Source organism: Helicoverpa armigera, chromosome 11, assembly GCF_030705265.1.
Source record: "Helicoverpa armigera isolate CAAS_96S chromosome 11, ASM3070526v1, whole genome shotgun sequence".
NCBI lineage: Eukaryota > Metazoa > Arthropoda > Insecta > Lepidoptera > Noctuidae > Helicoverpa > Helicoverpa armigera.
This window is the reverse complement of record NC_087130.1, coordinates 425,604-444,111: the sequence shown is the minus strand read 5'-3', so window position 1 is coordinate 444,111 and position 18,508 is coordinate 425,604. Positions and strand designations below refer to the sequence as shown.

The window sequence follows — 18,508 nt, the reverse complement described above, 5'->3', positions numbered from 1 at the left end:
CACTTGAAAGAAAACTCTTATTGCCACAATGTAACGTTCCTGATCACTGCTATTTACGTCTTCAAACCGATCTTATCGGCGAGTGGACGCTCGATGTACCAGCGTGTAGAGGAACGTTAGAAAAAGTAATGTACTGATGTAAAGAGGGTGTTTAGATATACATTAAGATAGACAATATGTGTGCGATTGGGATATAGTTTTGCACCTTTTTTACGTTGAATAATGATTTGACAAGGGATGAATTCTAAGTCAGTAATGTTTGTCTTAATCTGTTTGTCAAGAGATACTTAACTACAACGCTACTGGAATATCCGAGACTCAAGTAATAACGTGTGAAGCCGCTATTAAGGAATAAAGTACTGGGAATAACAACTTTAAAGTCGCTTTAAAAGAAAATAATATTTATAAATCCTCTGCACGTACCTATGGATACAGAAACAGATAACTCGTAGTGTACGGTAATTTCCAGAGAGAAACATAAATACTCAGAAATAAAATAAAACAATGAACGTTGTATTTATCACAACATATCTTTAGATTTCAGTGAATAGGTAAGCAATCCTAGTGATGATGAAAGTTTGTAGTTAAGGTATTTAAGTTTTACAAAAATATTTATGGGTGCAACTTGCTCTGAAAGATATAATGCCAAAAGATGTGTAATACGATGTATTATAATTTGGTGTATTTCAATAGGAACATGGAAAAGTTGTAAACACAAATTCTGCTACTAAATATACTACACGCAGCTTATATCGGTGGTCCTCATATCACTCTTAAAACATCAAGTCAGCATGTGTCGCTGTCGATCTCAATATAATCCGATTACATTTCTTTGAAATTTCCACATAATTGTCGCTTTGACTTGTCACCGTCGCTCGAATATTTTTACATGAGAGCTTTTCTTCGAACCTTTTGACTGTCACTTATTGATACCGATGTCTGTTTTTACAAAAACGTCACAGAATTGTGAATGGCAATGTCGTAACTTGATACTCAAAAGAATATCGAATCGTATTATGAATAAAACCTTCGCATTACGTTTTGTTACAACTTGAAAGGTTATCATTTATTTTTTGTCATATATTATGTATAAACACTGCAAAATAAAAAGATATCATCAAAGGAGAAGGGGACTTCTGGGCCCAGCAGTTAACTACCTGAAATATGTATTAAAAAAACCGTTACATTTTTTTAAATAAAATCACAAAATATGGTACCAGGATTCTACCCAGGAAGAGAGAAAACTTAAATTAAGATAATAAGACTAAATAATCGATTAAATAATGCCTGAAATGCCTGAATTACTAGTAATCTACTGTATTTTTATTCCGGCAACACTTGTTGGTGGCATGCGTCTGTCACTGACTGACAGATGCACTCGTTTGTTTTCTTTCATTCTGAGTGCGCACATATTTTCCTGGTTTTACTATTTAAACCCACGACCTTGGCTTTTCGACGGATCTTGCTACTCTGAATTACCTGGCTCTCGATTTTGGACAACTGTTACGCCTATCGATTGGATATCGACGACATGGATCGCTGTATGAATTGTACGATTGCGCTTGGTCGCAGTAATTCTATTGGAAGAAAAGTCTTGGAGGATGAGGCGATTTTAACAGTTATTCGTCAGTGGCGTGCATCTCAGCCTGTAAGTTTTTACCCATTTTTTACATATTCAAATCGTGCTTTTAGCAAGCCATTTTAACTTCATATCTATCGGTTTATTGGACAGTATTATATTAGATCAATAGTCAATTAGTTAGCTTAAGGTCTCTGCACACAGCGGGCGCGGCGCGGCGGGACGGGACGGCGACGCGACGCTGAGCAGTTGTAATGGTCTATTCACACAGCGGGCGTGGCGGGACGGCGACGCGACGCTGAGCAGTTGTAATGTACTAGAGCGACAGTTACCGTCGCGTCGAGCGGGCGGCTCTGTGTGAAGTCGTCCATAGTATCTAGATGACTACGACTTCACACAGAGCCGTCCCGCTCGTCGCGACGGTAACTATCGCTCTGTGTGAAGTCGTCCATAGTATCTAGTACATTACAACTGCTCAGCGTCGCGTCGTCCGTCCCGCCGCGCCGCGCCCGCTGTGTGCCTTTAAATAGACATATATTTTAATCTGTGGAATGTGGAGTTTGATCATTTCTCTTATAAAAAAAGTGAAGGTCACCCTCGAGTCCCGATAAATCAATTTCGGTCTCGGTTGTGACATCGACATTATTGAACATGCACTAGGGGTTGAACAAGATTTAAATGGTTATGTTATTTCAGGTAACCAGTGAGAACGTTGTATGCCAAGCATGTTGGGACTTGGCCCAAGATGTGGTTCTTGGAAGACGTGCGATTGATGCACCAACCCAAGTTGGCCATTCAAGCGTATGTCTCCGCTGTGGTCGTTCACTCTTAGCCCGGCGGTTCAACCACCTTCTTCGTAATGATTCTGCTCGTGAATCTGCGATATATAATGTGATTAGAGAGTGGATTCTACCACAAACGGTAAGATAGTTTAGTATTATATTTTAAATTATTTAAACTATATCTATACTAATATTATAAAGTGAAAGAGTTTGTTTGGTGCGTTCAACGCACTAATCTCAGAATCTACTAGTCCGACTTTAAAAATCTTGTCTGTTAGATAGCCTATTTATTGAGAATGGTTACATAACATTACGCTACATCCAATAGCAGCGGAGCAGTAAACAAAGATGCTAGTGAAACCGTGAGGTTCAGCTAGTTAAAATAATAAAACATTTATTTGTAAAGCTAACATGATTTAAAACTAGCACTAAATCATAAAAATAAAACACTTAACTGAAAGACAAGGGCACCCGACACAGGTTAGGTTAGGGTTATTTTTTATTACTATCTGGACTACTGTATTATAGTATAATAGTGAATTTTTATTTTTTTGAAGGTGGACGAGGCAAGTCGTATATGCCATTCCTGTTGGATATTAGCAGACAGAGCTGCTGTTCATATGAGTACAGGTCCTTCGACTTCCTCACAAAGTAACCCACCGCCAGCCCAATCATCAGTTGGTGTTTCTGTTGGACAATTGGATGAAAATCATGACAACATTCTACACGAACCTGAGAATGTTTCCATTCAACCAGAACAAAACCAAGGTAATGATGATGTGCATGAACCCTCAGTGGAACTACATTCACCAAGTGCCCCAATTGTGGAACCAGTACAACAGCACCCTGAACCAACAATTGTATTGCCAGATTATATGCGGGCAGTTGAAACAGAGCGACGGTGCTTCATAGAAGGTTGCCAGAGAACTGAACGATATAGAGTTCCTCTAGCAACGAGAAAAATGTTGCTTAATGAGCATAAATATTATGTACCACAAAATAATCGACTTTGTGATATACATTTAGTAATTGAGGCATGGGACTTCCTTGATAGTTTAAGGAGTAATTATTTACAAACATTTACTGCAAGACATATCCAAGATATGTTTACACTAAAAGAAACCCCAAAAGAAAGGTTTTGAATTTTGAAAATATTGATAATATGGACGACCATGTTGTGCATACCTGGATCGGGTTTACTAAAGTTCAGTTCCGTCAATTATTTGATGAGGTTCCACAATTGATAGAAATTCGTAATAGTTCTTCAGTTTTAGCAGCCTATCTTATCAAATTAAGAAGTGGGGACTCAAATGAAAGATTAGCAACATTATTTAAAACATCTAAGAAAACTTTAGCCAAGTGGCTGTGTCAAGCCCGTGACATATTAACTGAACATTTTGTGCCTCGGCACTTAGGTTTAGAACACATCACTAGAGAACAAATAAAAGAAAGGAACTTAGCCATTCCTAGTGCTTTATTTGAAGGAGATTCTAGGCCCATCGCTATATTTGATGGAACTTACTGTTATATTGAAAAAGCTCTAATTATTTATATCAAAAAACATACAGTTTGCATAAATATAGGAACTTAACCAAACCTTTTTAATGGTGTGCACAGATGGTTACATCATTGATGTTTTGGGCCCCTATCCAGCTACCACGTCAGACTCAGATATAATGAGACATGAATTTTAAGTGGAAACCCACTCCAGGATTTTTCCAAAATGGTGATGTATTTATACTGGATAGGGTTTCCGAGATTCATTACCTTTGTTAAACCAATGTGGATATAGGACATACGTGCCTGCTACTTTGGCGCAGGGTGAAACACAGCTGTCAACACTTGACGCAAACAAATCGAGGGCAGTCACCATTTGCCGTTGGGTCGTTGAGATTGTGAACGGTAGGTTTAAAAGAGATTTCAAATTATTCAGGCAATGTTATTTTAATACAGCCTCAAGAAGTTTAATAAGAGATTTTAAGGTGGCTGCTGCTCTCATAAATAGGTTTCACCCTCCCATAACCGATAGAATAGACTGTGGGGCTATCATTAATCAGATTAATTTAAATATGAATAGACATAACATATTAGGTGATTTTATTGTTAACAACCAATATAATAGACGTAGGGCTGATTTTGAAACAATAACTATTCATAATGATAATTTAAATGATTTTCCCAGTTGTCATATGATGAATTAATTCTTGTATGCTTAGGTACATATCAATTAAAGCAGGCACGGTCCTATTTTGGTGAACATTTGCGGGGAAATGATGGGTTTATAATAGAAGTGTGCAGGGAGGTAAGCAGCAGCCTTCTTCGACAGCTGTCAGCTTCAAATACTTCTTGGTTATTGCGAGGCCGAATACAATCCCGCCATATAAGTCGCAAAACATATTTTGTTTATATTTTAGTTGATAGCTGTCGAAGAGGACGAGATTCAATATTATCATATTATTGTAATTGTATTGTAGGTAGAAGAACTGTAGGCTGCTGTGCCCATGTAATGTGCATTATATGGTATCTCAGTTGGGCAAGATTCCAAGAAAATATCGTACCCCCTGCACAATTTTTAGATGACATTCTAATAATAATTGAAGATGAATGATAATACATGTTTAATTATTAAGTATATTGGTGTTTTATTTTACTTCCTTCTCCCTTTTTTAGTTTTTAAAAGGTTGGTTCCTGCTGCTTATAGGTTACAGGAAATTGCAAGTAGAAACTTGTCTTCGACTATAGCGAAAGGCCGCGTTTCCACTGACGCGGAGCTGGGCGGAGAGGAGCTTAGCGGTGCACAAATTGACCAATGATTATGCTTGAAATCTCCGCTCCGCTTCAATGGAAACAGTACGAGCGGGGTGGAGCAGAGCTGAGCGAATATTCATACATCGAGGCGGTGCAGAGCGGAGGACAGCGAGCATTGGGGTGCAGAGCGGAGGACAGCGGGGCGGTACGGAGCGGTGCGGAGCGGGGCGGTGCGTGACTCGCGTGCAGTGTGTCTGTAAAAATGCGCGATTCCAAAAGCATGCTCCACTCCGCTCTGCTCCGCTCACTGACCACTCACCGCTCTTCATCGCTCCTCTCCGCTCAGCTGCGCTCCTCTCCGCCCAGCTCCGCTTCAGTGGAAACACTGACCACTTTTCACCGCTCTTCTCCGCTCCTCTCCGCCCAGCTCCGCGTCAGTGGAAACGCGGCCAAAGTCCAGGGCACGCGCCGGTTGCCGCTGCGTAGGGTGATGTCTCGAAGATCTAACAGGTTAGGCTTTCACATGCTTCATGCATAAAACCATTACACAACCGAAGTGATTCAGAAGTATTTCGCAAATTACATAAAAAATACAATGTTATAATATAACCTAACTTTTACTATAATTCAGATAACTTGGTTTCTGGGTAGCCAAAATTCACCAAATTTTTAGTGAAGCCTTGTTATTATATCCTCTTACAAATAAGGCTACTTTGATTCAGTTAACACCTGGGCCCAGGAACCTATGGAGCCATTCCCTTCTCCTTACCATCCTTGTTAGCGTGTTTATCTGACACATTCCCTTGCTATGGCTATTGATGTCAATACATAAAATACTTTTTTCAAATACTAATCTTTATTTATTAAATGAAGATTGCAGCAACCCTACAAGCCAGTCTAAAGAATAGCCCGGCTGCCACATGTATTCACCTCGTTATCGATTTAATAACGATACGAGTGACTCGATTCTAATCTCGATTCGTAATCGGATTTGTGGATATTGTCAGCGAGATGTGATTTGGTATTCGCTATTGTCGTGACTTGAGCTTTAAGTAACAATCAATGAGTGTATTGATTGTTAAGTTGACGAAACTTTACCGACATGTTACACACGCGATGTTAACATCAATCGTTGTTTGTAGAATTATTCTTAACATGAATAAATAACTAAGTTGTGGAAATTTTATACTTGCAAGTTTGTTACTCAAGAAAATATAAATTAAGTACTTTGTGTTAGTTATTTTTGAAAAAACTCGGAAAGACAAATTATAGAAATCTACGCAAGATTTTAGTCTAACAAGGCGTGTTGCTTCGACGTCCACATAAATAGAAAGATAGTTCATCCCAGAATTGAAATGAAGATCAAAAGATTATTTCTGGATAATTCAATTCTATCAAAATAACAGTTGCTAAGTTCTCAGCTGAAAGTAAATGTTCTATTCAATAAAAAGCAATTATCTTCATCTTGAGTGTCGTGCCCAAGGTTCCCAGCTTAATCTAATTATTTTTAGTTTATATAAATGACCTTCCTAATAACATAAACGAGCCATGTGTTCTGTTCGCAGACGACATATCTATACTTACGTCGTGCGAAAATAACGCAAACATAAATGACAAATTAAATTCTATATTAGATACAACAATAAATTGGATGACAGATCATAACTTAGAAATTAACTTCAGCAAAACCAAAATAATTCCATTCTACCCTCGGCAAAAACTTCCCATAAATATTAATTTTACATTTAGAAGTAATAAATTAGAAATAGTCGATACATTCACTCTACTAGGCCTAAACATTGACACACACATAAATTGGAAGTCACACGTCCAGAAAATAAGAGCAAAATTATCCAAATTTTCTTACGCCCTCCGCGAAATCAAAAAAACCACAGACCTCAAAACCGCACTAACAACATATTACGCATATGCTTACGCTTGGCTCAAATATGGTGTTATCCTATGGGGAAACAGTACAGACGCGCCCACGCTATTCACCCTACAAAAAAAACTAATTAGAATATTAGTAAATATTGAAGACACCGACAGTTGCAAACCTTACTTTCAGGAACTCAAAATCTTATCCCTACCCTGCCTCTATATATTTGAAATTTGTAAGTTCGTGCGTATGTACCCGGAATTCTTCACAAAAAGAGAGGACATACAAACAAAAATTTCTTTAAGGCATAAAAATAGGCTAAATTTACCAACGTCGCGTCTAAAAATGCACTCTGATAGTACTTTTGTCATGTCCATTAAAATATATAATAAACTACCGGAAAAAATAAGAAATTTAAATAAAAATACCATTTTTACCAATAAACTAAAAGATTTCCTTATACGCAAATGCTACTATAGTATAAACGAATATCTAAATGAGAAATAAAAACTATACACTATTACACATCTACATACATACTTATATAAACAAATAAAAATAAAAAAAAATGTAAACCGTCCCATTAGAAAACCTAATAATTATATATATATATTAAAAAAAAAAAAAAAAACTTCAAACTACTAACTACATACTTAAATACTAGAATTTAAACACACAGTGCTCTTCCTCCTCTCTCCTACTATTGATTGCTTGTGCCCGACAGGGTCCATAATTGTGACTAATATCTATAACCTACCAACAACCTGTAATACATTATGGTATGCAATAAAGAATTAAGAATTGAGAATTGAGAATCTCATTAAGTACCTACGACGACAGTTTTTTAGCGCTTAAACAATTTTCATTGCTTTTCGTCCTCCGAGCATTTAGACATTGAATTAAGAAAAGTATTATTTCAAGACTCAGTTGGCTTTAAAAAGAATTCTGGAGAACAATGAAGACTTTTCACAGTAAAAATCTTTGCGATTTCAAACTTAAAGCTCTCGCGTCTTGATGAATCATAGGGGATATTTTCTTCCTTATAAAGCGGAGCAATAAAGCAAATCCAGGCTGTTTCGGAGGAGGCAGGGCTGGCCTTATTTCTGACCAGCATTCAAGTCCTGTTGGAAAGCAGCCAGGGAGCATTTTAGCCGACAATGCGACGCCATTTTCTCGTATTTCGCGCTCAAAAATATGTCAGCGGCCATTTTGGAGATTATGTTTTAATTTACGATTTATAAAATGGGAACCGTTAGTTGAACATTTAAAATCGTTTTGAATACCTCGAATATTTATAGTTTTTACTGCAAATAGCTGGCTTAAATCACAACTGAAAATAAATCTAAGCGCATTACACCAGCATACAGTGCGCCCAGTATATTTAGGACAGCATTCCCGCGGTACACGTGGGCGAGTATCAAGTTACTACGCATTACCAGAACTTCAGTTGTCAGTACATGTGGTAACTTTACTTATTTATAGAAAATACACTGGATGAACTTTTTAACGCTCACAATAGATCTTTCCACTGCACAAAATGACTTCTGCAGACAAAGACGCAGATGAAATTGGGAGATCTCTTGAGGTAGGTATTTGCAACGTTAAGTTTGGTGGAATTTATCAATTTTGATTTACAGTCATTGGGTTTTTCGGTCCAACTGGCCATGTAATACTGAATTTTTAAAATAGCTCGGAATCTATACCAAATCTTATGCTACATACATAAATATGTTTCGATAGCATTAAATTCAATATGGCCCTTAGTGAACTCGTAACGAGTTGCATCACTTACTGCAAGTTTTGGACTGCAGATAAACTGCCGGAGTGCACTCGAATAGCTCCACTTATCACCATGTTATTGGATCGCTAGCTTCACTAACTTTCTCGAGCATTTGTTACATGCGAGTTTGGATGCTGTTACGAGTCTACAGATATATTTTTGTACCATTGGGAGGATAAATTACATCATGAGTATTAGTTTGATATCTATAGTTTAACAATGCGAAGTATGGCATAAGTTGAAAGAGGTATTTTTTATCCAGCTAGGTACATCCTCCGAGCCTTTTCCCAATCATTTTGGGGTCGGCTTCCAGTCTAACCGGATTCAGCTGAGTACCAGTGCTTTACAAGAAGCGACTGCCTATCTGACCTCCTCAATCCAGTTACCCGGGCAACCCGATACCCCTTGGTTAGACTGGTGTCAGACTTACTGGCTTCTGAATACCCGTAACGACTGCCAAGGATGTTCAATGACAGCCGGGACCTACAGTTTAACGTGCCATCCGAAACATAATCAATGGTGTCTAAGATATACTTAGAAAGTACATACAAACTTAGAAAAGTTGCATTGGTACTTGCCTGACCTGGGATCGAACCCGCGCCCTCATACTTGAGAGGTTGGTCCTTTACCCACTAGGCCACCACGACTTTTTATCCAGCTAGGTACAACAGAAGTAAAGTTATGGATGGCGTTTCGATATCTTATTGTCGTAGTTTGTGATTCTGATATGAGCTAAGTTATTATTCATTACAATAAATATTTATTATCACAAAATTGTTTTTCCTTGAATCAAATAATAACAAGTAACTTTGAATTGCCTATACCTGACTGCCATTTCAGCCTATAAAATATTATTGCTTCAAATAACAATATCGGATACCTAAGAGCAGAAAATTCGATCAAATTATTCTAAAAGATATCCTATCTCGATAAATTGAGTGGCAAATTCTGAGAAAAGACAATAAGCTTTCACAAAAGAAACAATCAACTTTATATTTGTGTTGTATAGAGGAAATATCAAACATTGCCGAAATAAATCGATAGTTGAGAAAGTTTTTAGGCCATAAAGTCAACACTTGTACGTAAAAGGGTTTTATTAATGTTCCGCAATTTTCTTTGTGCTACGTAAGTAGATGTTTCGAAATATATTTGGGTTACTACAACTATGTATTAGTCATGGTATTCATTCGGATGAGTAGACTCTCGCTAAAAGAGGTTAGGCCACGTCATTTTTTGTCATCAACGTTGTTGGAAGGTAATTTGATATCTAGGTTTTAAATCTGTATTGATATTACAAAGAGTATGTTTGTTGGAACGCGCTTATCTCAGAAGTTACTGGAGGGATTAGTAAAAATCTTCATGAGTACTGTCAATTTTGCAATCATGTTTTATATTTATTAAGCCTCTCTCACAGCCAGTTTCTTCATCAAAAGTTAAAGCCAGAGTAAAAGTCAAAGTAATGTTTAAAGTAAAAGGTCAAAATCAATTTTTCTATTAGTTTTGCTATTACTTTAGCCTTGAAAAAACGTATTTGACCGTTACTTTTACTTTAGACATTACTTTAACTTTAACTTTTGATGAAGAAACTGGCCGTTACTAAAATTTTAATACCCAGGACTATTTCTACAAACCATATTAAGTATTCCTATTGTATGTTGATCTCGAATTTCAGCTGAAAGGAAGATAAACCGCGTCAAATTAAGCTGAAAAACGTGTTGTATCCCCCTAACAATGAGAATGTTCAGTAATTACAGCGTAAAACGGAACGCTCGTACAACCGCGTGTCGTTTACGTAAATCGGCTCAGTTTTACTTAACCTGAACATTTCACAGATCATGTACGAGTTTGAGAAATGGCGGTGTCACATGACAGAGCACTGTTCTTGTAGGATGAAAGGAAATACTGATTTGCTCCTTCAAATAGACGTTTTTTAGGAATTACGCTTTGTTACTTTGAAACAATTATTATTTTACTCATTATAGAGCTACTAGCTATCGTCAGCGCTTTCACCCGAGCCCTGTGCGGACTTCTCCCCCTACCTGGATAAAATAAAGCCCTGTGCTATCGAAATTTGGCATAAAACCTGGGACTAACAGGCATACAGTTACTTTGGCATTTACAATAATTACTGTTCTGCAATCAATGAGTGATGTGTTTATTCTGTAAAATTAAATTTTGCAAACATCCATAAATCCTAATTCGGCTTGATTTCTTAATATAGAGTTAATGTATATTGAGTTAACGCGAGGTGACCCGCAGTGATTGAGTAACGCCTGTCTAGTCTTATTGTTATTAATTACTTATTTATTGAACGACATATTGGTCAGGACCAAGTTACGAGCTGCAGCGACTAGTTTGTAATATGCATATGACTAGCTTATATTTAGTTACAGGTGATTTTTGAAAGAAACTTCTACCTTTCAGCTAAAAAAAATCTATGTTTCAAGCTGGAGATAGAGATGGTATTGTATCTTCAGCAAACTTTCAGCCGCCTCGTCGTGGAAGGACACTATAGATGCAACATGAAAAGCGTTCAAGGTAAAATTGCAGAATCAATAATGATCAATTATAAAATTGATTATGATAATTGAACCTAGGCGTCTCCCAAGTTTAGCAGTGCATGTCAATTGGTTGATATGATGATGATGATAATTAAACCCGGGAATCATATAGGATAGCTCTATCCGTTTGCATGAATCTTCAAAATTGCGTGAAATGTGTGGTTTAATGTATTATTTTGCTTGCTTATGTCGCGATCGCTTATGACAGACATGCAAACTAACAAGCAATTGATATAAATAACATTTTGACAAGGTGGCTGAGCGAGGCAGCGTGACGGCTGTAAATCGCACGGGACGCTGCGCCCGCGCCGCTGCATATCGACAACTGTGATTGGTCACTACTAAATTGATTTATTGTCTGTGTTTAGTGCACGACCGGCAAAATAATTAACTACTTTGCCATAAAATTAGAGAAAAAAAAGCTTGAGGGGTGTAAAAGGATCCACCAAGTAATGCAAACATACTGAATATTGCGCTAATAAAAGATGTACATACAGTACTCTGTGTGCTGTTAATTCTATATTGTATCGAAGTCTGAAGATTTTTTATACTAAATCCCACGTTGTCTTTCAAAATAATAACAGCATATTACAAAGAAATATTGTCATCATCTACAAGGAAAATACATGAACAATAAATAACCAAGCAAAGGGGAAAGGCAACCCGCCATCGCCGAACACGAGCGAATCCCGGCGCGTAAGTATGTATGTCGCAGTGATTCCTATGTAAATGTGCCATAACAGGCTTCATAGAAACCCAGTCCCGCACAATGAGGATATATATCACGACCATTGTTCCACTTTACTCTATGGACCTGTGGTTTCCACTCAACAAATAAATGAGAAGGTATATAATAAAACGGTTGAGGCATTTACGTCCCAACTCAATATATCATGTGTGAGGACCGATGTGAAATTTGGAAAGTCATACGTATAGACTGAATAGCATTGAAAGGTAATTTGAACATTTCAAATTGCTTACGCTTTTTAGCAAGCCGAGTAATCAATGCTCATACCATAATATGAAGGCTCATGCGTACAGCAGTGGGAAAATAACATAAAGCAATTAATTCCTTACAAGCTGAGAAACTCATTTTAACAAAGGTTGCTAATTCTTGTTCCAAGTGGGACTTCTATATTATCTTTTCTGGTAGATGTAAGTTTCGTGAGGTGTGACGTCACAATTTAAGAAATACGGCGACGATTGAGGATTTAAGATGGCGCTCGTGAAACTCTTGACGAGGTGTTTCACAAGGAAATTGTGGATGGTTTATTGTTCATATACGGATGTCAGAAGTTTTACGTCTGTACTTCAGGAATAAGAGCAGAAATAGAATTTTCATATGAAGTAAAGAGCTTAATTAAATAACTAAGAATTGTGTCACTGAAATTTTACCAAGGATTTTAAGTAAGGATAAATGTGTGAGTTATAAACATACCACTACACATATTACACAACTCCCTTATCTAAACTTTTAATCGGAAATGCTAGCAAACCTAAAGAAGGAAAGCCAGCCTCTTAGCTTAGATTTAATTAAGTAGTTTTTCCCATTACCAATACTGTTGGCTAATATACAGGTGTCGCGATGAAGTATGTAATTGCGATATACCTGTTAGCGAGATGGCGCGAACGATATGCGGGAACGAAGACTTAATGATAACTAGAAGGGACATAGGCGTACTTAAGCAGTACCTACTTTATACGGCAGTTTCCACATCTTCGGTGATGTTAAGCTTGCGCATGTGGTAGTGCACGCACAAACAGTCTTGTGTGCACCTTCTAGTTGTTGTAATTCCCAGGTCGGTAATTAAGATTCTAAGGCGCATGCGTGGTGTCGCCTCGCCCGGTACGCAGATCCTGCGCAGGCGTCAACATTACAGCGCTGGCAAGGAAAGTTAATTAACGAACATTAGTCAGCCAGTTTATTATAGGCTAATTGGAATTGATTAGCAATGATAGTTTATGCACGAGTAGCATCCTCGTTTCTGAATAGAAGTAATCGTGAGTACATAGTGATGTGTGCCGAATGAATAATTTATCGATCATGTTGGTGAAAGCTTTTATTTTATCGATAAGCTTTTGACTTCTCCCATTCTTCTCTTTACCCGAATACACGTTCACAACAACTATTTTCTATCTCTATCTCGATTAGGATTTCATTGGTTAGTTGGCTTTACAGTGGCCTAGCATGTATGGACTAAGGTAAAATCAGGCATGAAAAAAAAGGCCATTATACCGAATTTAATTTATAAGAGTCTGAGCTCTTTATAATGATGAACCCCATAAAAGTGGAACTAGCTCTTGATATCAGTTTTTTCTCAACTTAATAGTTCAACTCTTCGAGCCAAGTCAGTACAGATCACATAGCTAAAATATCTCCATTAATTCAATACATCCAGTTTATTTTTAATTCAAATGAATTATTTAGCGAGTGTGTAATGATGAGGGCGTAAAAAATAACAATGTACAGTCCGCATCGAAAGTAAGTGATGATTTATTGCAGTTAACGCATGTTTTATTAATGGACACTTGTTTTGTTAAATAATAATTATTGTAAAAAGATGTACAAGTATTAATTTGAAATTGTAAGTAGCTTCTTTAAAAAGTTTTGACTTGTTTTATTCAATTTTAGTGCCTGTCCGTACGATCGCAATATAGGTATATTTCATTATCATAATAGTAGTGTTTTTGCTGACTGTAACCTTATACAGTAGGTGGTGATGTTTGTGTAGAAACTTATGTAAATGTGTACTCCTCACCACTGTTATAAGGACAGCTGATATTTTATTTATATCGCAAAAATGGCGGATCTCTTGTCATTTTCTTCTGTAAAAGAATTCTGATTATTTCAGACAGGCATGGAATATAATACGAAGTATATATGGATAGGAACAACTTCGCTTATTGAATTTATTTCTTGAACGGTAAATCATCTATCTGAGTTGTCCAATTAATGCAGGATTTTATACTTATAAGGACAAATCATTTCTATATTTACATCCTTAGAAATTAACCTACAAAAACCCACATACTCAGAAGTAAAGTCCCGATATATCCGTCTTAAAGTATTTACTATGAAGCAGTGATAAGAGTTCGCAGAAATCAGTGGGTGCGCGGGCGCAGGGGTGACTCGCGATAACCCGCCGACCATTATAGCAACTCAGTAACTGTACCGAACAAGTGTGTGCTTGTATGGAGAACTATAAGATTCAATGAGAGTATCTACTTAATGTGGAGATAACCTTGAATGATGTGAAGGTGATTATTGTGAAATTAGTATCAGAAATAATAACTGAACTTTGCAATTTTGTTGTTGATTCAAATATACAGATAAATAGATCCGGCTGTCGACAACATTCATATCTTTCATTCATACTAATCGGTTAAGACTTTTGACTGTAAAATTTTAATTAAGAAAAAAACTTGATTTCGCGTTAAGCTATTAACGAGAACACCAGCAAATACTTTATAAGCATTATTTGCATTCTGTTCTAAAAATATAAATTTTCGGAGGAAGCTGTAATCCTTAAATTGGTCGAAAAGACTCTAATAATAGTTAAAATTTTCATCAGAAACATCTTTGATAATCTAAAGGATTTCATAGAATTTTAAGTGGGCTGAATTCATTAGAAGTTTCTTTAAGATTTAACATTTTAATAACATTGTCTTAAAGTTGTGGACCTTAGTAATTTATTCTTAGACTGGCGACTTAATAAGTTGTTAACTAAGTACCTTTTATCGCCCATTGCTTCTCGTAGACCTAGAGATAATGCTGAATTATTTTTTGTATTTACTTATTGTTTTGGATAAGTATTGTATACTTTTTTGTTGTAAATAAAAGTATATAAAAAATCACTATTTGCTGTGCTTTTAAAGTAACACAACTGAACTGTTTTACAAGAAATCTGGGTAATAGATAGACTGTTAAATAGTTACTGTACTGTAAACAATAGTTTGATATATTGGAAGAATACAGCAGATCTTTTGCGTGAAGAAGTTAGAATTATAGTATCCGCCCATTTTTTTGCTATTATTTCCTTTTAGTTGATATGTTTGTTTATTTCACCCAAGTATCGGTGGTAGTCATCGGTTGTCGTGGATACATTAGGCGACAGGCGCAGGCGCGGTGCTGACATGTTTAGCGTCGCGCGCGCATCTCTGCGTGGCTTGTTGCGTTCCAACCTTCTTTTTCTGATCACTCATGCGAGTATTGCGGTCATGGATTAAACTAATAAATTAGTGTCTTTTATTTGTACGTGATCTGTATTCAAATATCTTTTTAGGATAGATCTTACTCTAAAATTTTGAATCTAGATGATAGCTGTGTGTTTGAAGAAAAATGCATAGCGGGAGAATAGAGGCAGCGTTTCTCTTTTATGCATAATTTTTCGGAGTTATTGATTTTCATTTGATATTAAAACTGGGTGGTTTTATGTTGAGAATCAATGGCTTGCTTGGCAATCAATCAATGTTTTGTAAGAAACAGGATCCAAACAGATAATAAGTTACAGAAATATGCTTACAGGAATGTGTAGTTCACAGCTCATTGGCCAACCATTTCAACTGAAATTCCATTTAAAACTAATACACTGTATTAAAATCAGGCCCATATCCGCAGTAGTCATCATGCTGTCGAGACTACATTACTGGGAGCCGTCGCAGGCGCAGCGCTGACACGTTTAGCTGCGCGCGCGCATTACAATTTGTAGCGCATGCGTTATTGCGTACCGCGACGACGGATTTATCGTGGGACATTGTTTCCACGTATGGTGCTCACATGTGGATTATTTTCTTCGAACACGTCTGAAGATATGACTAGAGTTGAACCTGATTTGTTTTTTGCGTAATATTTCTGTCAGTTGAAGGTTTTTGTAAAGGGTTTCAATGATGTGTGTTTGTGAAGACAAGTAGAAGGGTATAAATTGTCAGGGTGGAATCGACGCGGGTGTCGCTGGCTATTGATAACGCTTGGGAGTGATTTTCAGATTTACTGTTTTAGGTTTATAGGGTTAGGTGTTCCCACAAGGTTTTTTCAAGACAAAAAATTGAAGCTGATTGAAAAAGTGACTACTTTTTTGAACAGTGATTATTAGTAGGTCTAGACACACGGCAGTGTGTCCGCCAAGTTCGAGCAAAAAAGGCGACACACCGGCCGTGGGTTATATTACACGAACCATTTCGGGCCAAATTCGACCCCCCTGTAACTCAAAATCTATTTTATTTACGCATATCAAATTTCTAGTATCTGTTGAGACCCCCTCACTTATCTAAAATACAAAATTTCATTAATATACCTATTGTAGGTCTTGAGATATTGACGTCAGAAAATCGCTATTTTTACTATACACTTATTCACTTATTCACTTATTCACTGATTCACTGATTCACTGATTCACTGGCTCACTCATCAAAAACCTAGACCACTTCCAATGGTCGTATTGACTTGAAATTTGGCATGGAGGTAGGTCTTTATGTCAAGGTAAAGGGAAAAATCTGAAAATGGCCAAGTGTGAGTCGGTTTCAAAATAATGAAGGTGTTTTATACCCGGTGTAAATTTATGCCCCTAAGGAACTAAAACGAACTAAATTTATCTATATTTATATAATATATCTTCGAATGGTACAAAGATTTGTATTTAGTCAAAGTAAAGTAAAAATCTGAAAACGGCCAAGTGTGAATCACTTTCGAAAATAACGAATGTGTAACTTTGATCCACGAACATAATATATGATAACATGTCATGTCAGTCAGTTGGTAAATCTAGTCATAGTTAATCTAGTTCATTTCTTTGTAAGAAACATAGTGCATATTAAAAAATCTAAAAGATAGTATAAATGAGACATTTCTTAAACTAACTTCATCATAAGAAAAAAATAAAATAAACAACCTTACAAAAATAAATGAAATCCCACCCAAAACAAAAATGTGAAAGACTGCCAAGTTCGATAATATGGGAATGCTTCGCCTATAAAAGAAGTGAGATCTGAATAAGTACCAAGTTCCATACACATACCTCAGTTAAAAATAGTTACTTTTTAATGATGATTACTTGGCAAGTTTTAATAGAAAATTAAATACTTGATTCATTGCGTTTAGTAGGTTTATAACAAGGTGTATGAAAACTTGCCAAGTAACATCATTAAAAAGTAACTATTTTTAACTGAGGTATGTGTATGGAACTTGGTACTTATTCAGATCTCACTTCTTTTATAGGCGAAGCATTCCCATATTATCGAACTTGGCAGTCTTTCACATTTTTGTTTTGGGTTATATCTTACCCAAGATAGTTTTTAGTCGGCAACTTACTTTAGAAACGTTTTTCTAGCTCTAATCATCTGAACTGTGACCTTCATAGTCACAATATGACTCGAAACACAAACATTTTAATTTATTTCTAATTATGGTGACCTCTGCTGAGACCTCAATGCTAAAAACAGAAAAAATAACAAATAAATCATTACGATATCATGTGTGATGTTGGCACATTAATTTTATTGATATCTCGGGGTTAAGGTACGAAGCACACGGAATACTTTATTTTATAAATTGCGATTGTGCGACTGCGATTTTTAATAAATGTAAATAATAGTTTTTTGTGGATGTACCAGAACATGTTTAGTTATACGTGTGTTGATTTAATAAATTGTGGTATCAACATAACCGTTAAGATGGAAATTTTATGTTACTGTATATGTTGACACTTTTCTTCTAACAGTTTTCCATGATTTTGAAAGAAATCTACTTAAAAAATAACAACTTAAACATGTTTTCTTCGAAATTAAGACTGTGGTCATAAACTTTAATCACAGTATCAGTGAGTATCTTCGTTAATCTAATAGGTTTTGCAAAGCATCGAGCTGCAAAAAGTATCTCGTGTGCTGTGACCCTTATGGCGTCATACTTAACGAGATGTGAGCGCGGGCGCAGCTCACTTACATATGTACGACTTGATTGTACTTCTTAGAATTGTTGCCTTTTATACCTTTTAAATATTGTAGACTGAGAATTTATAGAACTGACATATTCATTTTTATAGTTTCTTTTAAGTTGTTTGCTTTATTTTTGATGTTAAAGAGTATTAATTATCAGGTAAAATAGGTAGTGTTAATTTTGTTTTGCACCTATAAGCTACTATTTATTTTACGACCAATAAGCTTGCACACCTTTACACACCAACG

The 18,508-nt window shown here is 36.4% G+C and overlaps 2 protein-coding genes across 2 annotated transcripts in view; one reads left to right on the top strand and one right to left on the bottom strand.

Moving 5' to 3' along the window:
* Positions 1 to 18,508, bottom strand: part of LOC110375969 (frizzled-2) — a 159,955-nt gene that overhangs the window by 67,862 nt on the left and 73,585 nt on the right. The gene's annotated exons all lie outside the window — the stretch shown is intronic.
* On the top strand, positions 1,123 to 3,891 carry LOC126054147 (uncharacterized). Its single transcript, XM_049838450.2, has 3 exons — positions 1,123 to 1,648; positions 2,276 to 2,500; positions 2,919 to 3,891. The coding sequence occupies exons 1-3, from the start codon at positions 1,532 to 1,534 to the stop codon at positions 3,501 to 3,503; spliced, it is 927 nt and encodes a 308-aa protein (XP_049694407.2). The 5' UTR covers positions 1,123 to 1,531; the 3' UTR covers positions 3,504 to 3,891.